The sequence below is a fragment of the Cornus florida genome, unplaced genomic scaffold, assembly GCF_030987335.1.
Source record: "Cornus florida cultivar Cherokee Brave unplaced genomic scaffold, ASM3098733v1 CherokeeBrave_3.0.0_Hap2_Chr10, whole genome shotgun sequence".
Lineage (NCBI taxonomy): Eukaryota > Viridiplantae > Streptophyta > Magnoliopsida > Cornales > Cornaceae > Cornus > Cornus florida.
Genome location: NW_026775580.1, coordinates 117,149,706 through 117,175,077, shown reverse-complemented (window position 1 = coordinate 117,175,077; position 25,372 = coordinate 117,149,706). Strand labels below are relative to the sequence as shown.

Here is a 25,372-nt window from a genome sequence, read left to right as displayed (position 1 = left end):
AGAAGCCTTTTTCCTAACCATTTGGGATTGGCTACATGAATCACATAAAGTATTGTTACCAAGAGCACTTCCGTAATTAAAGAGCATGGTGTCCTCAATATGCTTGATAATCAAGGGGAGTAGCAGAAGTTTAGAAGAACTATTATTAGTTACAAATACTTACAAGTTATCTCCAACTTCGTTCTAACACCATTGTTTTCACCCCACTGTAATAAACACTTCTCCCCATCACATCTACTGTTGGCAATGATTCGAGTCTCCTCTCTGATTTGGTCCCCAAATTCACGGATCATATAAACAGTTGCATTCCTCAAATCTTGAAGGACATTTGTCATCACGTGCTTACCACTTAAGAGTGACTTATCAATGGCTGACAGGATTGAATGGAATGCTTCCAACTCATTCCTGGGGCTTTGAATGCCTACTGGACAAATTAGATCAAGTTCACCAAAGTAGAGTTCCACCTGTACCACAGTGAGATCACTTGTCCGCATTAATTACTCACCTACATAGGCACTTTAGGAAATGTTTGGCTATAGTGCTATTCATGCCAAACTTTAGTGCCAGAACAGGCTCGCATGAAACCAAAACAACAATTTTTTTCCTCAGTAGGTCAAAACAGCCAGTTTGACAAGTTCAATCAGGACTTTAGAGGGTACAAAACATCTTACCTCATCCAAGTGCATGATTCTCTCTTTCTGAAGCATTGCTTGCAATGTAGAGTTGAGTGAATTGGGGTTAGAGGAGCTTTTGAAGTATACATGTCCCTTAGGATCAAAACCTTTGGCTTCAAGTAATTTCTATCACATGAGATAAAATAAAGGGCAATAATTAAAAAGCCACTGGCAAGTTAGAATTCAAATGAAGCTACTATCAGTTAGCATTAAGATTTTGGTAAGAAAATTTGAATATTACCAAACTTGAAGAGATAGGTTAGAAGAGAGAACAAAGTAATTCTGAAAGCTTGTAAAAATTCTAACCTTCTTTTCCTCGAAGAGAGGGTCATTTTCAGAAAGCTCAAGAACTAATGAACAATCTTCGTCAGTCTCAACAGATTCATGACCTAAATGCTGCAGCAATAAATAACATGTCATCAGCATTAAGGTAAGATAAAAACAAATTAACATGCAACTTAGTTACATACTTAAATAGGAATATAGGTTTTATTCACAGAAATGTACACATACATATGTGCACACATACACAAACACACAATTCTTGACATGGTAAGACAAGTCAAAATAGTCATTATCCATTTGAGCACTAAAAAGTGCATGCATTCCTGTGCATATACACAGGACCAGTAAAGAGTGGTTAACAAGAATTGTTGGTGAATAATGCTAGTAATCCATAAACAACCAGAAATTTGTCTCACATTGTTTCGTCAAATTCACATATGAAAAGAACATTAGTTCATTCAGTTTACATACATTGGCTACCTCAATTAAAATGGACATACTAGGTAATCTGGAAAAAGGTAAAAAAAAATAAAAATAAACAAAGCAATAAAGCTGAAAACAATCAGTTCCAAATCAATTGTACAGCAATGAATCAAGGAACAAAGAAAAATGATTAACCCAATCAGAAGAACAAGTATATTTCTTATTCTTCCTCTGGTTGTCTTATCTTATTTCTTTCGTGATTCTCTTGAGCATGAAAGGCAAAACACCTTTAACGGTAAAGATAGTCGAAAATGGTTCATTTCATCATTAAAAATATAGTAGAAAAGGCACAAATATAACAGCAAACAAAAAAGACAGAAGAAATTTGACATTTATATAAAATAACACAAAGGAAACATACACACATATAGATATAGATTATAGATATGACAGTAATAAAGCCGTTTATAGCATCAGTTCTCCAAAATTGCCGGTTGCTAAACAACGAGGTGAAAGATATGAAGCAGGATAATCAAGTTGGTTCAAGATATCAAATAGCTTTAAAATTCTTTAAAAAAAAAAAAAAAAAAGTGAAGAATGCCTTCATAAACCCTAAAAATAATTTACTGATCCAAAATAGCGTACGCGGTATACATAAATGATTTGGGACATACACAAGGAAACACATAAGAAAGATGGCACTAGACTAGAATGATATCATATCAATCAGTGTGTGAGAATAGGGTTAGTTCACCTCATCATCAACGTCCATCGAAGAAAAAGATAGGTGGATATACTACAAGCGGCAACGGCAAGTGAAAGAGTTAACTGAAAAGCTGTTTGTCTTCACCGCATAACATATACGACGATGAAATCTATTTATTTATTTATTTTCGGATACCGACGATGAAATTAATTGAGGATACATTCGAGGACCACTAAATCCTCTTATGTGCAAATTGTCAAGGATTATGGTACGTTTGTTTTACTTGGTTGACATTTAGTCTTAGGTCTTTTACTTTGTACGGCTTTGAGATGACCTTTGGTTAGATGTCACAATTACAAAAGTAAATAATGCTAACTTATTTACTTCTACATTCATCCCTTAAAAAAAAGAGAGAGAGAATTTTGCACAGTGCTCATAACTAATGTAAATATCAATCTAAATGTAATTATTTGAAGTTAAATTTTACTAAAAAAATTAGGTTAATTACAATGATACTATCTGAAATTTGACGTGTTGACAGTCATATACAACTTAACTATTTTTTGAACAAACACACCCCCTCTGAGATTTTGATTCAAACAAGCCCTTAAAACATTAGAAAAAACTACTTTGCCCTTCAATGTTTAATTCATTTTTATGGTAAAATATCAAAATTCATGAAAAGCCAAATTTGCCCTTATATATACACAATATTACATCAACACCATCATAAATAAATAAATAAATATATATATATATATATATATATGTATATATAACTATCGTCTCCACCCACTTACGGTCCAACACCATCTCCACCCACCCTTTCTCTACTGCAACGTCCACCACCTCTCCACTTCCATAATCTCACCGCTTCCTTCCTCTACCTCTACCACTGCCTCATCCACATCTGCATCCACCATCGCCGCCTCTTGATCCGCCACCGTCGCCGTCTCTCCCCAACCACATTAGCCATCGCTGAAATCCAATCTCATCACTTTGGTAGTCACCATTGCTAGAGCCTAAGAGAAAGACTTGTAGAAGTTCTAGGCGAACCAATCTTCTCTCATCCCGACAGATGTCATCAACTGTGAATGTTTCCATCAAAATTTTGAAGCCAAAGGTTGTGGATCTCTCAACCGCAATCTTTTTGCCCTCGCCGGTGGCAAAAATTATGAAATTGGGTTGGGCTTTGGGGGTTATTTGGATTGTGGGTTTGTTAACAGAGAAGGAGATGATATGAATGGTATAGAGTGAACCCAATTGAAGCAATAACAAGCTTTCGGTGAGATTGAGCTTTTATACAGAAGGGGCTATGGTAGGGCTGTGATATGGTGGTGGTGGGTGTGGTGGCTGTTGGTTTAGTTTATTAGTGTGAGTAGGGTTACTAGGGTATTTTGGTTAATAATAAAAAATTGAGTTAGATAAATTGGTAATTGAATGTGTCAAAGGACAATAATGTCAATTCACCATGTGTAAGGAGCATTTGGGGTGTATTTATTAACTTTATCAAACCTAAGGCGGTGTCATCGTTCAAAAATGGTCCAACTTGTATATAGACGTCATTATAGTAAATCTCAGGGGGTGTCAGTGTAATTAACCAAAAAAAATTATAACAACTAAAAAAACACTTTTATATATTAATTTAAAGAGTTTCATCATAATATTAAAGTTTAGACAATATACAAAATACCCGGTGTTCAGCAAAATAATGAAAATGGTCATATTAAAGTTTAGACGATATACAAAATACTTAAACCCCAAGGGGTTAGCCCAGTGGAAGAGGCTTGAGACTTGGAGGCTCATTGAGCTTCAGGTCTCAGGTTCGATTCACATTAGGTGCGAGCAATTCCTTCGGGCCACGACTGCGGATATAGTTTGAGTTTACCCCCTTGCACGAGTCCTCGGGGATTAGTCGGGGAAAAGCCTCGGATACCTCAGGTTTCCAAAATATATATATATATATATATATATATATACATACTCATACATACAAAATACTCTATATTTAGCAGAAAAAATAAAAATAGTCATAACTACTTTTTTTTTCCATGTATACAGGACTCGATCGACGTGAAGTGACTACATTTCGATCGGTTAGGGTTTTTCGGTCGGCGTCTGGTCCTTAGGCGTCGACCAGTATCTCTGATTTTTTTGCCTAGATTTATGTGTGACATTAGTTATTCAGGACTATATGAATACCTTCTTTTGATGGTGAATCTGATGAATGTGGTTTTTTTTTTCTTTATATATACAGGACTCAGTCAACGTGAAGTGGCTACACGTTGAACGGTTGGGGGCTTTCGTTAAACGTTTAATCATTAGGCGTCGAGCAGTATCTCTAATTTTTTTAGGCTAGATTTATGTATGATATTAGTTATTCGGTATTATGTGAATATCTTGTTTTGAAGGTAAAGGTGGTGGTGAGGAAATAAATAAAGATATGGCTAAATATAGGTCAAGTAATGTGCACCGCATAGGACAGCAAGGTAAAGTGACTTTAGAAGATTCGCGCGAGAATTAAAAAATAATAAATAAATAAATAAAAAGCCAATAGAATTATAAAAAATTATTATATATATTGTTAGAATTTTTGAATGAAAATTGTTTCATCGATCATTAACAGACGCGCTCCTTTGACTGAACAGGTGTGATCACTGGTTAATTGTGAGATGAAAAGATGCAACTCAAAACCAACATACATAACCTATTCAATGTGAAGTATTGCAACCTATTGTAGTGGGTGTGTCTGGTGATAAAGATATACATTGTGTCTATTAATGAAGAGACACATATAAAAGGTTGTGTCTAGTAATGAAGAGACACATATAAATGGTTGTGTTTAATGATGAAGAGACACATCCAATCCGAAAAGGCACTTCTATTTCTATAAATACCCCTGGGCTGCCATTTGCAATTGGTTCAATTCATTTTCTTCTCTCTTCCTCTCTAGACTTGAATCCAACTCAAGTAGGTTCAAATCATAGGTCAAGTAGTCAGAGCTACTTAAACCTTAATCCAATTTCATCGAGCTATATTAAGATTGGTCCGAACCATTTGGTTCGAATTGCACCCAATTTAGCATCTATATAGTATAGATGCATTTTTTAGTCAGAAAGAGTATTACACGTAGGAGGTTCACCGCATCAAATAATTTGTAGTGTTGCTACTGGTGGATGTAGATCATTGTATTCTGTGAGACAAGCGCCACAGAATCCGTTAGCACCATGCAGGACATAAATTGTCTTAAGGACATAGTATCTAATACTAGCCTCAGTCCAAGTTCTTTATTTATTATTATTATTATTTTATTGCTTTAATTTGGATGGTTAATTATATATCGAGTTACGTATTTATTTAATTATTTTTTAACGTATTATTAATTATCTCATGGCATATTAGTATAAGGTTAGTTATATCTTAAATGTCATTTGAAGCATATATTTAACAACAATCTTAAGACAATTTATTCCTTGCGTAGATTTTATTATATACTTCTATTTAAGATATAAACAAGTAGAGATTATACTAATAGTTGAGATATAATAAAATAATGTTGTATACATTATTATATGATATTGATGTGTTCAATAATATGTGAAATTGAAACATGTTTTATAAGTAAATTATTGAATTATTTATATAATTCAATATTGGTTGAATTATTTTAATTTTGTAATATGATATTATATAGTATATTATATTATCTTAAATTTTTGCCAATTAGAGGTTGAAAAAAGTACTTCGTTACTTTTATCAATTATTGCACAAGATATTGTTATGTATATTTTCTACGAAATAAAGATGTAACCTTAAAAATGTTTAAACATTACAAAAATGAGGTTAAGAATCAACTTGGCAAAAAGATCAACGTGTTATGAAATGATAGAAGTGGTGAATACAAAACACCATGTACTAATATTTGTTCAGAACATGGTATCATTCACGAAGAAATGATGAATGCTATGTTGATAATTTCTAGGTTAACTCAGAATTTGTGGGGAGAAATTTTGATTTACACAAATTATGTTCTCAATATAATACCTCAAAAGAAAACTAATGTGACACTATATGAATTATGGAAAGGTCGAAAAATCTTCCTTCCGCACTAAAGCCAAACACCATATGAACTCATACATCCTGCACTAGAGCCGAACTCTAGCCATGTCAACATAATAATGCCCCAAGTATTTCCCAAAGTAAATAATTATGTCCACAACATAATTATATATATATATATATAATGCACATTGTTCAACTTCCATGCGCACATAAGATGTGAAAATCACACAATCCATATCCTAAGTCCACAAGGCTATATATATGACATGATATCAAGTCCTCAATGTGTACACACTTACACTAGCATTATGATATCAACATAAATGGTTAAGTCATGCTAGTATTATAAGCCTTAAATATTTAATCACACAACCACATAAATATTGTACAAGCTTTGAGTAATTTAAATGGCAAGAAGAATACAATATTGTAACAATTATATTTCAATGAAATTAATAGTAGTAAAATCTTTTACCAATTAAATGACAAGCTTTACAAAATAACAATGATATGCATGTTTTGTGTAATATAATAACCTAAGTCAAGAAATATAAATCTCATATATATTCCTGCAACTCACACAACATGCATATAACATACGGTGGACTCTAAAACACAAGGAAAATCTAAGGTTATAAACATACTACACCCCCTACCTCAATTTGAGATGAAGATCTCAGATGAAGATCTCAAATGACACCAAAATGGAACCTTTCCGAATGCGATGAAACTTCGGGATTATGATGGGGACAACGAGGAGAACGAAAAGTCCTCTTGCTGTAACACCCAAATCCAAACCCGAGTTCAAACCCAAAACTCAAAAACGAACAAAACCGAAATCCTATCGAATAAAAATGAAGGAATTGCCAATGCCGACATATAAGTCTCCTACTGCAGGGGAATAATCAAAGAGGAAGAAGGCTAAAAGCAGAAGAGAAGAAAAAGAGTAAAAAAAAAAAAGATAAAATGGCTGAAGCAGCCGTGGGAGAGAGAGAATTTTGATATTTTCTCTCTTCTTGCAGCTTTTCTAGAATCTGAAAATATCGTCCGAACGGGCCCTACGCGGTCCCGAAAAGTGAAAATCATCGAAACGCACTCAAACGGAATAAGACCATAAACGTAAAAGTAACAGTATGAAAAATGATGAACAATGACAGAAACGGTGTCAAAAAATAAGTCCCGAGCAGAAAGATATGCCCCGAACAAAAATGGCAACTCCTAGGGTCAAAAACCCTAAAACGGGAAAAAATGTCCATAACACATTTCTAAGAGTACGCAGCTCGACGAAATGCCAAAATGAATCCCGTATGAGAATCCTAACCCAAAATAAGACACTTTGCATTAACTTTTGTTAATTGCACAAAGGCCCCTCCACTAAAATATCTCAAAAGATAGTCGCATAAATGACCCAAAATAAAATTTTCTTCCAAAAGATACTTTACAAGGCCCCAACAAATGAAAATGTCCTCAAGTATAATCACACAAATAACCCCAAATAAAAGCAAATGAAATAAAAACAAGGGCAATACAAATATAAAATAAAAGAAGTGTCGGGAACTATTCCCGAACACTCGACTCAACTCGGTTCGACAAAACCCGAACTTAGAAAAATAAAATAACGAAAAAAGAAAATCCACAAAAATGTGAAAAAGGAACCGATCTCTACATCTCAACCACTAGAACCCTCTGAAATGACCTCAAGCTTGGATTGAACCTCTAGACCTCTCTTCAGCTGCAACAAAGCACCTCACAGCCATCTTCGTATTCATCTTCAATGATTAACACACACCATGTGTATTTTTTAGTTGAATTCAACTCTCAAAAGGTTATTAAAACTCAGATATTTGTCATTGTTCTTGGTGTCTCGAATTGTAATACCCCTAATTTTAAAAGGATAGTCTCAGTATTTCTTTTATGATTTTATTAAAATTTTAAATTCACTCTTTGTTTATTTGGCTATTTGTTTAATTGATTTATTTGTTTTAATTGAATTATATGCTTATGTGAATTTGCATTAATTGTTTATTTGATTTAGTAAATGATGTGTGCTATTTGGTTTATGTGCTAAGTATTTAGTTGTAATTAATTGGTTAAATTAAATGGTTATTTTTATTTCTTTAAAAAGAAGTTGGGCTTGGATAGGAGCAACGAACTACTTGGATAGTATAAATGGGTAGAGATATTTACTCATGGATTAATATACATATATTGAGGGTATATGTATATTAGAGGATTACTATTATTTATTTAGCTAAATAGTTAATAATAGTATCACAATCAGTATATATATAATTACAGTATATTATTTTTATATTTTTGTGTTTCGCGTTGTTCTGTTGTTTATTTAAATATAATGTATTATTTATTTTCTTTTTCTTTATATTTAGACTTAGGGTGCAATTAGGATTAGGGTTGGTTGTATACGCCTATATATATATATAACAATATACGTCTGCCAAGGGTTAAAAATCCTATTCACGAACATAGAGATTTGAGAGAAAAACAGAGAGAACCAGTTAGGGTTTCGGCCATAAATTAAAGGTCAGATCAAGGGGAAAGGAAATGATTGTTTGTGGGTTAGAACCAGAGCAATATGAAGGAAAGGATTGTTTGTGGGTTAGAACCAGAGCAATAGGAGGCTTGACGGTAGACAGAAGTCACCGGAAATATCTAAAAAGAAGGCATTGAGATTTCAGTCCGAAATCTCAAAGACAAGTTCTATATCAAACTCTCTCCCTTAGGCTTCGTGCTCTTTACATGCCTAAACAATTCCAGGAGTAATTGATTGTTAAATTTATCTTTCGCGCATGATAAGATTGATTTAAAACAGTATGTTGTTAATGAAGTTTTAATTGTTGAATTTTGAATTTTCTTACACGAATTTTAGTTTTAATTAATGTTATCAAAGCATAATGGATTTAAATGTCTTTCTGGAATACTTTGAAACTTATTTCAAACTGTTAAGGACTTTAGAATAAAGGAACGAAGTATCTGGAAGTCGCCGGAGAAGACGCAGATGATGAACATAGGAGGAGAGCTGGCTCCCTTTTGAAGGGAGGCGGCTCCTTTTGCAAAGAAGCGGCTCCCCTAAGGGGGGAGCCGGCTCCATTCAAGGGGGAGGCAATTCCCCTTGTGGGGGAGGCAGCTCCTTCCTTTTTTGTTGGTTTTTGGCGAAGTTTTGGCCACTATGTTGAGGTTTTGGGGTTTCAGGTTTAATTAGGAGTTGTAATAGGGGTTTTCAATGATGGCTAAGGTCATATTAAAACTTCATAGGGCATGATAATGCATGATTAATCACATGGAATTAGTATCTTGAACAATATGAAATTCTTAACTAAATTTGCATATTGTTATTGGATGTAGATGATTCAATTTGCTTACCCCTATATTAGTATTTGATTTATGTATGATATGGTTTTAATCATGTCTCAGTGGTATAAAATAAGCATGTCAATTTATATATTTCTATTATGCTTATTATGGATTAATTAATGTTTACATTTGTTATCGATATTATCAATTATTGGATTTGTGGATTATATGCACCAGTATGGGACGGTGGCATATCAGGGACGAATTAACTCAAAACGCTAAATCCTACCTACTTTAATATAAGGGAATGGATTAACTATAAAAGTTAAGTCCTACTTATATTCATGTCAGGTTAACAAACAGTTGAATTACATACTTTGGTTTTGGATGGATTTTAAATATATAATTATGGTACCACGATATGAGCTTGAGTCTCAGAGTCGATGGTTAGGGAGCGTATATGCAGTGGGATGCATAGCTGGCTATGATGGTTAGAGGTATACCCTGTTAGGTCTAAGCACTCATACCCACTTCAGGTGCGTTTTGCATGTTACCTTTTATTCAGGTTAGGACCGGTCTGTAGTCCAGTGAGAGTCCTTTAGTGTGGATATATATATTTATGGACTATATAGTTATTGTTGAGTGGTTTAGGATGTACATGTGTATCTGGTCTTTGTTTAAATTATAGTAGAGTAGAACTTGCTCGTGGGTTTGACCCACTATTATTTTTCTCAGGTGTTCGACAGTTCCAGTCGTAGAGCTTGTTCGTGCTGAACAGAGACAGTCACTCACTCCTCCGACTACGTAGGACTATTACTTATGTTTTAGTTTTGATTTCCTTTTTAGTTCAGTTATTTATTTTTCCAACTGGGATATTATTAGGGGTCCACAGATGGATTCCCGAGTTGTAATAATATTGGAGGTTTTGGCGATATTGGATTTTATAACTTTTAAAGATTATGATTTAGTTTTCATTCAGCTTATTTAATTATTTATTTCTTAAATTCTTTTGTACTCATGCTTGTTTATATACTTAATTGTTTGGTATCCCTCGAATCTGTGCTCGGACTTGATCACCCGTGACTCTAGAATTGAGGGGTATCATACAAATGCTTGTTAATGTAACTCAAGGATGCTCACAAAGGGTGTTCAATTAGGCCTTAGAGAAGCTAATTTTTTATAACAACATATATATAGGGTACAATGGATTATAGTCTTACCCTAAAGAGGAAATCCACATGGCATTACCTACCAATCATTGGCGAGAGAATGTTCTAACATTCTTTTAGTGAAAGGACCACATTGCCCTTGCTACATCTCAATATTATGTCCTCTAGTAAGCATGCAAATTGACAGCTTGTATATTTGTATACACTAGCAATATATATCAAGCTTAACCATTAAATAATGCATAACAAGCTTCATTTTCACACACTAAGACCACAAGACACGTGTCACAAGGATACACATCAATTGCATTGACCAAAATACCCCTATAAGGGACACTACACAGTTTTCTACAACTGCAACTGTAGACACTTGATCAAACTGTGAATAAGAACATTTCAATACAATTAATGTACTATCACAAATAAGTGTATTATGATAGAATACATATGTGAAAAGACTTAATTATCCTTGAAGGACTCTGTAACCAAATATCAACCTCTAAACTACTCTTACAAACCCTAATTGACTGTAACAAGCACTGTCAGCACAATAAAGTTTCCTCAAGCTATCGATCGCAAATGATATATCATGAATGTAAAATGACAATGTTACCCCTGTAAGCCTCTGTAATGAACTTAGCACTCAATAATCAATTTAAACTTACTAAAATGGACTCGTGACAGCTTTTTGACATTTAAAACGGCAAACCCTAAATCAAAGATGGAACCAACAATCTCTCCCTTCTGCTTTTGAATGTCAAAAATCAATTATTGCTTGTATATCACTGAAACACTTAAAATGAAAGCAATGTACCATCAAAACAGTAAAGATAACATACCATAGATGCATAGATCCTTGGTTAAGGTCCATTTCTCCCCCTTTTAAAATTAAAAGTCAAAAGGTGAAAGGACAAACAATGTAAGTAAAGGTTTAGAAAGGGTTAGAAACAACACTGGGAAGATCTCTAAGGGTTGAAAACCTCTGTTGCAACAATGACTTTGTCATGATATCTACAAATTGATCTTCTGTAGGTAGATAGGTGATGTTAATGAGCCCCTGACTTTGTCATGATATCTACAAATTGATCTTCTATAGGTAGATAGGTGATGTTAATGAGCCCCTTTTGTACCTTATCACTGAGAAAGTGGTACTTGATATCAATATACTTGTTCCTGCAGTGCAATGTAGGGTTCTTGCTAATGGCTATAACATTTTGGTTGTCACAATAGATCTTTAGAGGGCTTGAGAAATATATCCCAAGGTCTGAAAGTATGGTCTTCATCCATAATAATTGTAATCCAGACCATGAAGCTGCTATATACTCCGCCTCTGAGGTATAAAAGGACAGTGTATCTTGCTTCTTACTAAGCCAAGACACCATGTTTGTACCAAGAAAGTAATAACAGCCTGAGGTACTTAATTTTTTTGTCAGGTAAAGAACCAACCAAATTCGCATCTGAATAAGTTGTAATTATAGGTGAAGATGCAAGAAATTCCCTCTCCTCTTTTCTCTCTCTAGAATTCTTACACCTCAACCCAAAAAGATCTCCCTCCTTCCCATTCCATATCCTATTTATAGATATTTATCAGATATTTACAAGATATTTTCAAGATATTTATTGATTGCTGGATCTGGGCTTATTCCTCCATAAGCCCTGGTCACCTTTGATGGGCTTCTTCCCGTTCGGCCCATATGGCAGTGTCTTTATATGGGCCGACCCAGCTATTCGAACTGAATGTTGTGTTTGCGAGTCAGATCCGGCCCATGTCGTCCGGGGCCTCCTCAACTGCCCCCATAATTGCCCCTTATTTACTAAGGGGTAATTATTGATGGCGTCTCATCATGATGTTGACGGCTCGAGATAACCACGTGGGGGAGCGGACGGTCAGATCCAGAATCAATGTTCCGGGGCTCGAGGAATTTCTCGCCTTCCCGACGCTTCGGCCCTCGGGCCCCCTCGCCTTTATAATGCTCTAGAATTCCACTTCACTTCCCTTTACCGTCTCCATCATCAGCCAAGTCTCTTTCTTTCTAGAACAGTGCTAAGCTTTTTCTGGTGAAATCCTTCAAGAGTCATTCTTCCAGCGATCTTGCAGTCCTCCGAGGTTAGTTTCGTTCTTTTTACTTTCGGCAGGCTTCCATTTACCCCCTTTTAGATTCTTCTAGCACTTCCACCATGGTTGTAGATCTGGATGTTCTTCGTATGAGACTTAGACTTCCTGACAACATCGAAGTTAGGGTTTGCCCCCAGGATGTTAACATTATGACCGGCGCCGGCCTCCTGCCCGGCGAAGTCTTATTCACGAACCTTCAATTGAATGTTGTTAGGTTCCCTCTGCACCCTTTCTTTAGTTATGTCTTCAATAGATTGGGGATATCCCCTCTGCAGGTCAACCCCAACTTCTTTAGAATCATATCTGTTATGCTCTTGTTGATGCGTGACAGAAATCTGGACCTCGACCTCATAGACCTCCTTCTGTGCTATAAGGTCAGTAAGATCCGTACTAACGAACCCTTCTACCACCTCTACCCGTTCGAGAAGATGTCCATATGTACGGACACAATAAAATCTGAAAAGGGTTGGAGGGATAGCATAGTGGGCATTAGTGGGGCTTGGTCTTCGCCGGCTGCAGAGGATTACCCAATCCCGAGCGCCTTTGGTGTCTGTTCTGTCTCCTTCTATAAGAAATTCAAATCTCATAAACATGACTGCCCCTGCGAAACATGCGTTCCTCGTTTTTGCACTTTCTTATGCCGTTCCTTGGGAATACCTTGTGATGACTTGAGCTATAGTGTTTGCAGGGATAGGAGTAACTACTTGAAGAAATACGTTCTGAACGATATTCCTTCCTACTCAGATCTCCTCACTTCAGACAACCTCTTAGCGCTCTCATCACTCGGCTACAACATGAGCAGACTTCAGATTCCTTCTTTTGGCAGGAAGAAAAACACTCCCCCAGCCACTCCTGCTGCTGGGGTGACCTCCTCTCCAGCGTCAGCTTCTTCCTCAGCCACCATATCTGACACTGCCCCGAGCACAGTGGCTGTTAACCCTGTTGCCAGCGCCCCTGCTGCCAACCAGAACGCGTCCCCCCCAGCTACCATAGCTCGTGCTGCTGCGGGGGGCGGTCGGGATAAAGAACGAGGCAAAAGGCCTCATCCTGATAGTGAAGTCGATCCTGAGGAGGAGCCTCTCATTAGAAGGACCCGGGTCTCCGGGCCAGGTGCTCTCTTGCACCGAGCGGTCAGAGCTCCTGCTCCCTCTGGGCCTGCTGCAGCTGGTGGCTCTGCTTCTGCTTCAGGCCCCTCTTCTATCCCCACCTTACCGCCATGGGCCCCTCGGTACACCCGAACGGTGGGACGTTCGTGAAACCGAACGAGACCATGCTGAAGGATGGCCAGACCGCTATGGCCTACTACAGGAGCATGTGGACTCCGAAGGACCTTGAGGCGGCAAAGGGCCTTTCCCAGAAGGATGTGTTCAGCCGCTTTCCCCAATCTGCTATGGAGGTGACTTTTATTTTCTAACTCATGCATTCTCTCATATTATCTGGTCTTGCCTTCGCCCGACCTGACTATTGGCTTAACCGTTTTTAATGTGCACCTATGCAGACATTGTTCGGAATGATGGCCATGCAGAAGCAGGTGGAGATGGGGAACGCCAGGGCCCGCAAGTTTTTTGACAGCCTGGAGGTGGCTAATAAAGAAAACGACCTCCTCGCCATGAAGAATACCGAGGTACTGGCTCGGCTTGACAAAACCGAGCAAGAGAGAGATGTCCTGAAGAAGGAGAATGATTCCCTTCAGGATGAGAAGGACGCCCTCCAGCTTGAGAAGAGCGTCTGGCAGACCGAGCGGGAATCGATTAGAGAAGAGAAGGCAGAACTCCAGCGCCTTCTAGCTGATGAACAGTCTGCTCGGATGGCTTTTGAAAAAAGAGCTCTGGACGAGCGTACCGCTCTGATCGACGCAATCAGCAGAGTGGGTGGTGGGATGCTGGCCCTTCACGCTCGGTTCTCAAGGGTCGGTGCTCTTAGGTATGCTCAAGGATTCCGGGAGGGTTTCGCCGACCGGGTTCCGGATGAGGGACAGACCAGCTCCACTCCGGATGAGGTAGACAAGGACCTGGGGATCGAACCTCTGGGGGTCTATGTCGACCCAGAACCCACCGAAGCGGAGCGTATATTTGATGAGTGCCAGGACATTGCTTCCTCCAGGATCATCACAGCTCCTCCTACCGCTCTGCCACTGACCGCTCCTCAATCGTCAACCGTGGTTCCTTCCATAGCCACTGCTGACGCTGAACCCCAGCCGAACGATTCAGTCATTCACCTTGATTCCCCACCTCATGAAGGTGAGACGGCTGTTGGGGCCGAGGAGGCGAGTCGGCACGACCAGGATGCTGTTGGTACTGAAGCGTCTGGCTAGGGCTCCTTTGAATTCTTCCATTCCATATCTTTTTGTAATGATGGACATCTCTCTTTTGTAAACTCAATGCTCAATATTAATGAAACGACAGAACTCTTTTTTCCCTGTGTGTTGTGCTCTATTCAACTTATCTTCAATACATACATATCTCTTCTCTCTTTTTCTTTTATATTAGCTTTGCCGTGTGTTTGTTTATGGCAAGTGCCTGGCGCTCGGCTAGGATGCCACTTGCCACTTGGCTTTAATTTTTTAGCAAGTGTCTGGCGTTCGGCTTATAGTGCCAGCTGCCACTTATCTTGCTTAAGTGCCTGGCGCTCGGCTAGAATGCCACTTGCCACTTGGCTTTAAGTTTTTAGCAAGTGTCTGGCGTTCGGCTTATAGTGCCAGCTGCCACTTATCTTGCTTAAGTGCCTGGCGCTCGGCTAGAATGCCACTTGCCACTTGCCTTTAAGTTTTTAGCAAGTGTCTGGCGTTCGGCTTATAGTGCCAGCTGCCACTTATCTTGCTTAAGTGCCTGGCGCTCGGCTAGAATGCCACTTGCCACTTGGCTTTAAGTTTTTAGCAAGTGTCTGGCGTTCGGCTTATAGTGCCAGCTGCCACTTATCTTGCTTAAGTGCCTGGCGCTCGGCTAGAATGCCACTTACCACTTGGCTTTAAGTTTTTAGCAAGTGTCTGGCGTTCGGCTTATAGTGCCAGCTGCCACTTATCTTGCTTAAGTGCCTGGCGCTCGGCTAGAATGCCACTTGCCACTTGGCTTTAAGTTTTCAGCAAGTGTCTGGCGTTCGGCTTATAGTGCCAGCTGCCACTTATCTTGCTCAAGTGCCTGGCGCTCGGCTAGAATGCCACTTGCCACTTGGCTTTAAGTTTTTATAGTAGACCGTTGGAAAAGAAAATTCTTTTTTTGTAAATTTCAGTAACTTGCTCATTCATATGTATTTGATTGACAACAAACAACATCCAATTGAAGCCGGAACTTAGCTTTTATTGGTAGTACCTCTTCAGAGACGTGGCGTTCCAAGGCTTGCTGACCAGCCTTCCCGCCATGGTTTCCAACGTATATGCCCCCTTGCCAATGACTTCTGCAATTCTGTATGGGCCTTCCCAGGGTGGCATCATTTTTTTGACCATCCCCACCTTTCTTTTCAGAACCAGATTGCCAGGGGCAAAATCCCTGTGTTTTACTCTCTTGTTGTGACTATTCGCCAGCACTTGCTGATACGATGCTAGCCTTATAGCCGCTGCGTCCCTTCTTTCGTCTATCATATCGAGGTTCAATCTTAACATCTTGTCGTTCTGATCTCGACTCCATGCTAAGCTTCTGATAGTGGGGACTAAATGCTCAACCGGTATAACTGCCTCGGTGCCATACGCCATTGCGAACGGGCTCTCCCCAGTCGGCCGCCTTGGGGTGGTTCTGTAAGCCCATAGAACGTTCGGGAGTTCATCCAACCACTTCCCCTTATGATCTTCCAGCTTCTTCTTAATGCAGGCGAAAATGGTTCTGTTTGTGATTTCTGCTTGTCCGTTGGCCTGAGGATGACTTACTGCAGCCAACTTCTGGTTGATTCCATACTCCTCCAGCAGCTTTCTTACTTGCCTGCTGTCGAGGTTTGTGCCATTGTCCATGACTATTGATCTGGGAACACCGAAACGGCAGATAATATTGTTCCAAATAAATCGTCTCACATGAGTCTGAGTCACGCTAGGATACGGTTCTGCCTCCACCCATTTAGTGAAGTAATCCGTGGCCAGTAACACATACTTGTTCTGAGCTCTTGCAGTTGGCAGAGGACCGACCACATCCATCCCCCATTGCGCGAAAGGCCATGGCGAGGCCATTACGTGCAAGTCCTCAGGTGGTTGGTGGATCAATGGTCCATATCGTTGGCATTTATCGCACCTTCGAGAGAACTCTTCCGCATCTCTTGACATGTTTGGCCAGAAATACCCTTGTGTCATTGCTTTATGCGCTAACGATCGCCCCCCAGAATGATTGCCACACACACCCTCATGGATAGCTCGCAATACCTGCTGCGACTCCGCGGGGGTGACGCATTTCAAGTATGGGCCAGAGTAGGACCTTCTGTACAGCTGGTTCCGCACGATGGCGTACTTGGCAGCATTCTTTTTGAGTCTCCTAGCTTCATCCCTTTGCATAGGCAAAACTCCATCTCGAATATAGGTAATGATGGGGTCAATCCAACTCGGTTCATTCGGTATGATGTTGACTTGCCAAGGGTCAGAGTCCAACGGTTCTTCGAAAATAGAGGGCTGGGTCACTCTTCCTACTGGAATCACCCTCGCCAATGTTTCACCGCAACTCGAAGCACTGCATGCTAAACGGTCTGCATCTGCATTCTGTTCCCTCGGGAGCTGTATGAATTCGATATTTGCAAAGTCCTTGGCTCTATGCAGAACGGCAGAACGATATGCCCCCATCGTGTCATCCTTGGTCGCGTACTCACCATTTACCTGTCGAACAATCAGCTGCGAGTCACTACACACTGTCAAACTTTTGATCTGTAGCTCTCTGGCCAACTTTAATCCATTTAGCAACGCCTCGTATTCCGCTTCATTATTGGTGGCTCGGAATTCAAGTCTGAGTGCTTGACTCAAGGAAGTACCCTCTGGTGTTTGCAGTTTGATCCCAATCCCAGCCCCCATCTGGTTAGAGGAGCCATCCACAAAAAGTTTCCAAGAGCCGCATCTAAGGTCCTCTTCCGTATCTTCGGTGTCACATTCTAGTAGGAAATCGGCTACCGCTTGCCCCTTAACAGCTGTTCTCGGCTCATACGTTATGTCAAATGAACTCAACTCTATGGCCCACTTTGTCATTCTGCCCGAGAGCTCTGGCTTGTGCATAAGCGTTCTGATTGGGAAAGTTGTTAGAACAGCTATGGGGTGGGATTCGAAATAATGCCTCAACTTTCTTTTTGCATTTACAAGGGCAAGTACCACCCGTTCGGCCTTTGAGTATCTTATTTCTGCCTCCGTCTGTGTTTTGCTTACATAAAATACCGGGTATTGCACCCCTTCCTTGCAACGAATCAGAACGGCACTCGTCGCGACACCAGATACTCCAAGATATAGAAATAACTTTTCTTCCGGTTCTGGGGCTGACAGGACTGGTGGATTCTGCATATATTCCTTCAAATGAGTCAATGCTTGTCGTTGCTCATCCCCCCAGACCTGCCTTCCATGGTTCCGAATCGTGTCAAAGAATGGTTTGCAGTGATCTGACAATTTTGAAATAAATCGACTTAATGCAGCTACTCGTCCTGTGAGGGCTTGCACCTCTCTGATCGTCTTTGGCTCGGCATTCTTAATCAAAGCCTCTGCTTGAGCGGGGCTAACTTCGATGCCCCTGCGGTTGACCACGTGTCCCAGAAACTGTCCGGAACTCACACCGAACGAGCACTTGGTCGGATTGAGCCTCATCCCATATCGCTTTAGTACATCAAATACATCTTGCAGATGCTTCAGATGATCATCCTTTTTCCTACTCTTTACCACCATATCATCAATATAGGCTTCCACAATCTTACCCATTTGATTCTTAAAAACTTTGCTAACAAGTCTTTGATAAGTTGCTCCCGCATTCTTTAGCCCGAAAGGCATAACTTTGTAGCAGTATGTTCCTCGCTCGGTGACAAAAGAAGTTTTTTCTTCATCTGCGGGGTCCATAGGAATCTGATTATAACCTGAATATGCGTCCAGAAAGGTTAAACGCTCATACCCAGTGGTGGCATCCACCATTTGATCAATCTTAGGCAACGGGAAGCTGTCCTTCGGACAGGCTTTGTTCAAATTGGTGAAATCAATGCATACTCGCCATTTCCCATTCTTCTTCTGCACAACAACGACGTTGGACAACCACTCAGGGTAGTGCACCTCTCTGATAAATCCCGCATCAAGCAGCCTATCGACTTCCTCCGCTATGATCTGATTACGTTCTGGAGCAAATCTTCGCTGCTTCTGTTTCACTGGTTTGAAATTGGGATTGACATTCAGGGAATGACAGGATACGGAGGGACTAATTCCAGGCATGTCTAGGTGACTCCATGCAAACACGTCGGCATTGCGGGACAAGAAATCCACTAGCTCTTGCTGCTCTTCTCTGGTCAGTCTTATACCTACTCTGGTAGTTCGTTCTGGCCTGGACTGATCGATCTGCACATCCAGAAGGGGCTCCTCGGTCAATTCGACTGACTCCTCCACCCTATTATGCTCGAGCGGAGGCTCCTGTAATTGCTATCTGGGGCTTGCCGAACGGACGGGCGCCTTTCCTTTCCCAGCATGCTTTAGTGTGACGGAATAACACTCCTTGGCTGCGACCTGATCCCCCCGAATGTCTATCACTTTATCTCCATCGGGCCCGAGGCACCTCATGACCTGATGCAGAGTTGAGGGTACACCTCGGACTCTGTGAATCCATCCTCTTCCCATCAGGAGATTATACGAGGGGTGAATTTCCACAACCACAAAAGTTTCCATAAGAGCTCGTTCTGCAGCTTGAACTTCCACTTCCACCATCCCGACGGGTTCCACCCTCTTCCCATCTAACCCTAACAAGGGATTTCCGGTGGGCTTGAGTCTCTCTGGTTTAATGTCGAGCCTGTCAAATGTGTCCCTCGGCATGACATTCGCACTGCTCCCAGGATCGATCAGAACTCTGCGCACCAAGCAATCTGCCACTGTCAAACTGACTACCAACGGGTCGTCATGAAGCAGTTGAACACGCTGCAGGTCTGTCCAGTCGAACTTTATCTGCATCGACGGGCTCTGCTGGTGTAGAGTAGTCACATTGCCGACCCTTTTCTTCATCTGCGCCTGCCGCAGGCGCACCCGGAGCAGCTCATCTGACTCTTCACTAGGCTCGGGTCGACCATGGATAGCATTGATTATACGAACTGGTTGTGAATTGTGGGAGCTTTGTTTATGACTCCTTTTTACTTGTTCCACCGGTCGATTCTGCTCCATCGCCGAACCTTGAACATAACTCGTGAACTCCCCTATAGCTATCAACATCTCCACTTGCCTCCTCAGGTTCCTGCATTCGTTAGTCTGATGACCGAAATCAGAATGAAAAGCACAATGTTTAGTTTGATCCCTCTGTTCGAGGGGTTGCCTAATTGGCAGTGGTGGATGAAACTTGTCTTTGTTCTCCTGATACAGCCTCGCCAGAGTGACCTTCAGCGGAGTAATCAACTCTTCCTCCCTGGACCTTTTTTCTGCCTTCCAAGAGGTCTGACGTTGTGGCTGAGCCTGCTTCTGCCTGATCTTTGCCTTGGACTTTTCCTCGGTCGACACAAGCGACGTTGTCCGAGCATTAGCTGCCTCCTCTTCTTCTAGGCGCACAAAGCCATCGGCTCTCTCATTGAGTTCATCCATAGTAGTCGGCGTGTTCACTACCAGACTGGTGTGAAACGGAGTTCCGCGTGTCATGGCTAACTTGAAGGCTTGAACTGCCGTAGAAGGGTGGCATTCGATCACCATACTCTTAGTGAGATTAAACCTGGTAAGAAAGGCCTGGAGACGTTCATCCTTGTGCTGCCTCATCGTGAATAGGCTCGAGATGTCCTTCGGCGGGCGTTTGTTCCCATAGTACTGGCTTATGAACCGATCGCACAGGTCTCTGAAACTACCAATGGAGCTCCTAGGCAAGTTTTTGAACCAGCTGAGCGCCGGTCCGGCAAGGCTTGTAGGGAAACATTTGCACATTAAAGAGTCGTTTTCCGTATTCAGGGCCATTTTCAACTGGATATGATACACATGATCGATCGGATCGGTCGTTCCGTCGAACAGAATAAAGACTGGCATAGCAAACTTCCTTGGATGCGGGGCATTCAAGATCTCGTCGGTGAATGGTGAATCCACCGTCCGAGCTGCGGATCGGAGAGCTTCATTCTCTCTCTGGAGTCCAGCGGTAGCTCTGTGAGTTACGGTTCTGCCCTCCGAACCGTGATGAGTGATAGTAACCATGGAGGGCCGGTAAGACGGATCGAACGACCGCTCCTCTATGAACTCTCTTTGCCAAGGAGACGCTATTCGACGGCGATCAGCCTCCATCACTTCCTCTCGGTCGAACCTTTCCCGCTGCGGATCAACGTGAGTCGATCCTTCGTGATCTTCAACTCGACGAACATTTGGCGGCAAATTGTCCATCATCCTTTAATCACGGTGGTGAGCTGACTGATTGTTCTCGTCCTGTTCGCCTTGATGCGCGATATTAGATTGAACACCTCCTTCTCCGACTGGAAGTGGATGCGAAACCGCAGGTATTTGCCGATGTTGCAGTCCAGCTTTCAATTCTGCATTCTCTTTTTTGAGAGCTTCAATCAAGTTCATCAACTCCTCAAGCTTTGTTTGCTGGACAGCCTCCATCGGATTGGATCTTTCACCTATCATTATTCCCGAACGGAGTAAAGGCATTAATCTCAAGTTCGCGAGTAGATCCGAGCTTCGTGAGTAAGAATTTTTAGATCTGGCTTCTAATTCTCCGAATTATGCTCACTATTTACAAGATCTGAATTGTTTGAACTCTAAATCCGTCAGATCCTGCCACAATCGAACAACTCGTTGTTGCGTAGATCTGAAGTCACTCCTGCCAAAGCTTCAAGAATTGTAATTCCTCCAGAGTAGGTCACAATCGCTCAGATCTGGATTCAAATCCCAAAGATCGAGTCTCGATCAACCGAATTGGTTTGAATCCATTCGATATTCCTCATTGATCAACCAAACTTTTATGCGTTTCCCACAGACGGCGCCAATTGAAGATGCAAGAAATTCCCTCTCCTCTTTTCTCTCTCTAGAATTCTTACACCTCAACCCAAAAAGATCTCCCTCCTTCCCATTCCATATCCTATTTATAGATATTTATCAGATATTTACAAGATATTTTCAAGATATTTACTGATTGCTGGATCTGGGCTTATTCCTCCATAAGCCCTGGTCACCTTTGATGGGCTTCTTCCCGTTCGGCCCATATGGCAGTGTCTTTATATGGGCCGACCCAGCTATTCGAACTGAATGTTGTGTTTGCGAGTCAGATCCGGCCCATGTCGTACGGGGCCTCCTCAATAGGCAATGAAGGTGAGTGAAGATAGTGAAATCCATATGAGAGTGTTCCCTTGTCATATCTAATGATCCTTTTGGTAGCTTAAAGGTGAGAGTCCCTTGGATTGCTTTCAAATCTTGCTACTAACCCCACTGAATACATTTTATCAGGCCTTAAAGCTGTGAGATACAAGCTTCCAATTATAGACTTGTAGAGAGTTGAATGAATAGATTATGTGGTGCACTCAAGAAAGAGTTTTGTGTTAGGGCACAACGGTGTAGACACAACCTTGCTCTCATCCATGTTGAACTTCTTGAGCAATTCAGTAGCATATTTCTCCTGAGAAATGAAGATAGCAGTGGAAGATTGGTATATTTGAAGGCCCAAAAAATATCTCAAGGAGCCTAGCAAAGACATTGCAAATCTTGTCTTCATGAGATGTGCAAATTCCAAGGTCAAAAAAGTATTTGAGCTACAGAACGTGATATCATCAACATATATTTGGAGAATTAAGAAGTGATCTTTAAAGGAACTCACATACAAAATGGTGTCAACCTTTCCTCCTAGAAAACCTTGTTGAATTAGAAAATGGTGAAAATTCTCATACAAAGCTCTAGGTGCTTGTTTAAGTCCATACAAGGCCTTAGTTTGTAAAAATAGGAGGGATTGTTTGAATCTTCAAAACCTCAGGTATTGTGCGTGAATAATGTGTACAACTGTTACACTTAATTTTAGGAGAAAATCATGTAAATGTATTATCTCTCTCTAGAGCTCAACCAAGGATTCCATCCACCACCTCCGTCTGGCCAGTACCCACCACCTCATACCATTAATTAAGCACTAACTAGCTAGACAAAGAGACAACTACATCATTTACACACTTGAGTTAATTAATACGTTGTATCTGAGGTAAATTTTTAGTTGCAGTGATATACACGGTCCTCCAATTAATTCGAAGGATATATCACCACTTTTTTTTAATTTCACCTAATAAATGCATAAATGAGGATAACATGTAGTGTATTCAGTTTTGATGGAATATATATATTTGCAGTAGTAACATTGTCCAATGACTACTTAGAGTAGTCTAGAATGATAACCCAATTAATTTGGAAATATCATGAAATTATATTTTCTTTTGTTGAAAAAGCATGACATTATTCATCTTATGCATGGATCATGATCTAGATCGATTTAATTTCTTGGCATGTTTTTTAATCATTGGATTCTTCCACTTACTGTTTGTTAGATTGTTCTTACTGGGCTTTGTCTCACCCACCATTTTTTCAGGTACCAGAGATCATCCACGGGACTCGGAAGTTGATGATTTATTCTTTTTGTTATTGGAAGTTATTTCCCATTTTTGTATCTAAATGTTTGATAAATTGTTGCTATGATATTTTCCTTTGAGGAATTGATGTAATTGAGGACGGAATCGTATCATGTATATAAGTTTTGTTTTGTAAAGAATTTTGGGTGATATAAACGCGTTCTGCTGTGTTACGGGTTTCGGAGGTGTGGCCTGCGAAGCAGGATAGGAAATCGGCTGGGTTGTGAACTGATATTTGAAGAAAATAGCTAGTTAGCTAGGATCTCCTGTAAATATTATATATTATTGATGAGTAACAGCTACAATGGATGACTTTAAAGAATCAAATAATTAAGTATGAGTATAATGAGGATCGAGTACAGTAGCTAGCTAGCTAGCTTGGGTAAGTTGGTTATTGGTTGTCTAAGTTGGTAGGTAGGTAGGTAGCTAACTAGCTAAGAGAATTTGCATTCAGGAGGGATCTTGGGAAATCTGTTCCTGTCAGTGCAGTAATTGTATATCATGTAGTTCTTCTGCACCCATCTCAACTTCTTTCGGCTGGCAGAGTCCAACTGTTGTGTGAGCCAGACACGGGCATGACTGGTAGTATTTGAAGATGATAAAAAGGACGTTGAAGTTGTGGTGCAAGAAGATTGTCCTAAAAAATTGACAATGCAAGCATCGGCAGTGAAGTTGCGAAATGAAGCAAAGAAGGGAGCTAGAGTCCAGTTAGTCTTGACACGGCCGCCTCTTGTAGCCCAGTCATCAGCGTTCCATAGACTAGCATATATCCGCATTGGCTGCTTCTTTGGGAATGGAACACCAACTTTCTCAGCATTCTTAAACTCTCTTATGGGTGTTCCATCTACATAGAAACTGCATGCGCGTACGCACCATCAAATCAAATCATATATATATATATATATATATAATTTTTTTATATATTAAAATAATTGATCAGTAGTTTAAGCTATCTACGTACTTGATTAATAAAATATAGTATATATTTATTTACATACATAATGCGTTGTGGGTTCCAAATGAGGGAATAGGTGTGGAAATCCGCGGTGGGATCGAACCATAAGAAGAACTGCTGCTCTCTGTTACCCTTGCCTTGGCTGAACACATTGGTGTGAAGAGTGTAAGGATCACCACTTAAATTCCCCAAGAATTCAAAATCTATCTCATCATGCTTTGACCCTTCTGATGAGAACTGCATGCATGCCAAATGAGTAAGTACTATTATATCATGAAAGTCAATATTATATTATACTCCATTCTCCATATAACTCTGTTATATTGTTACGACAATAATTAAATAAAGTGATCATCATCAACTGGGGGAGCTGAGTTGGTGCTTATTACTGAAATATTTACTCACGTAGTAGGTAGTCACAGTTCCAGCTGAGTTTCCAGGGACAAGCTTGAGCTGCATGTCAATCTTTCCAAATAGATACTTCTTTCTGGATTGGAAGCCTGATCCAGTGATATTGTCAAGCGAGACGGTAAGAAGTTCACCGTCATTCAGTATCTTAGCACGTTGATCGCCCCATGTAATGATAAAATTCTGGTGAAAGGTGCCCCTGAACATACATATATATATATATATATATATATATATAAAGTTACAACACACATCATTATATGTATGTATGTACGTGGAGTAGTTTTTGGAATTAATTACTTAAAACAGGATTTGTATGCAATTAAGTTATAAATGGACGTCATGTATACCGTATTTCTTTTTTGGAGTCATTGGGAGATGTGTACTCCAAGTTCTGGCGTCCCACTACTTTGGACCTTTTGGTTTTGTTTTGAGCGATGAAGATGTCCAACTGTCAACAAATTAATTCACTTCCATCGTGATGTATCAACAATCAATAAAATTATAAAAGGACAACAATATTTACTCGTATACCATCCCACAATAGAAGTCTATTTATAA

General features: G+C 40.3%; 3 protein-coding genes across 6 annotated transcripts in view; 1 reads left to right on the top strand and 2 right to left on the bottom strand.

Annotated features, from left to right (window-relative positions):
• The window catches only part of LOC132278496 (uncharacterized), a 40,094-nt gene extending 37,791 nt beyond the window's left edge, over positions 1-2,303 (bottom strand). For 3 of the 4 annotated variants that reach the window (XR_009471051.1, XR_009471052.1, XM_059780290.1), the window contains exons 1-4: positions 2,137-2,303; positions 981-1,070; positions 672-800; positions 164-464 (exon numbers count right to left, since the gene is read on the bottom strand). Coding sequence is in view for 1 of the 4 variants with exons in the window: in XM_059780290.1 (XP_059636273.1) it covers positions 164-464; positions 672-800; positions 981-1,070; positions 2,137-2,154 (538 nt within the window). In the remaining 3 variants the exon portion in view is untranslated. The remainder of the gene's footprint in view (positions 1-163; positions 465-671; positions 801-980; positions 1,071-2,136) is intronic. The other variant, XR_009471050.1, reaches the window with a different exon arrangement.
• Positions 2,304-13,998: 11,695 nt separating this feature from the next.
• On the top strand, positions 13,999-15,122 carry LOC132278467 (uncharacterized). The gene is made up of 3 exons (XM_059780249.1): positions 13,999-14,143; positions 14,246-14,512; positions 14,988-15,122. Exons 1-3 carry the CDS (start codon positions 14,018-14,020, stop codon positions 15,120-15,122), a joined length of 528 nt encoding a protein of 175 aa, XP_059636232.1. The 5' UTR covers positions 13,999-14,017.
• An 8,644-nt stretch (positions 15,123-23,766) lies between these two features.
• On the bottom strand, positions 23,767-24,877 carry LOC132280116 (xyloglucan endotransglucosylase protein 7-like). Its single transcript, XM_059782242.1, has 4 exons — positions 24,809-24,877; positions 24,447-24,640; positions 24,058-24,303; positions 23,767-24,027 (listed from the first exon to the last, which is right to left on the bottom strand). Exons 1-4 carry the CDS (start codon positions 24,860-24,862, stop codon positions 23,883-23,885), a joined length of 639 nt encoding a protein of 212 aa, XP_059638225.1. The 5' UTR covers positions 24,863-24,877; the 3' UTR covers positions 23,767-23,882.
• Positions 24,878-25,372: the final 495 nt, after the last annotated feature.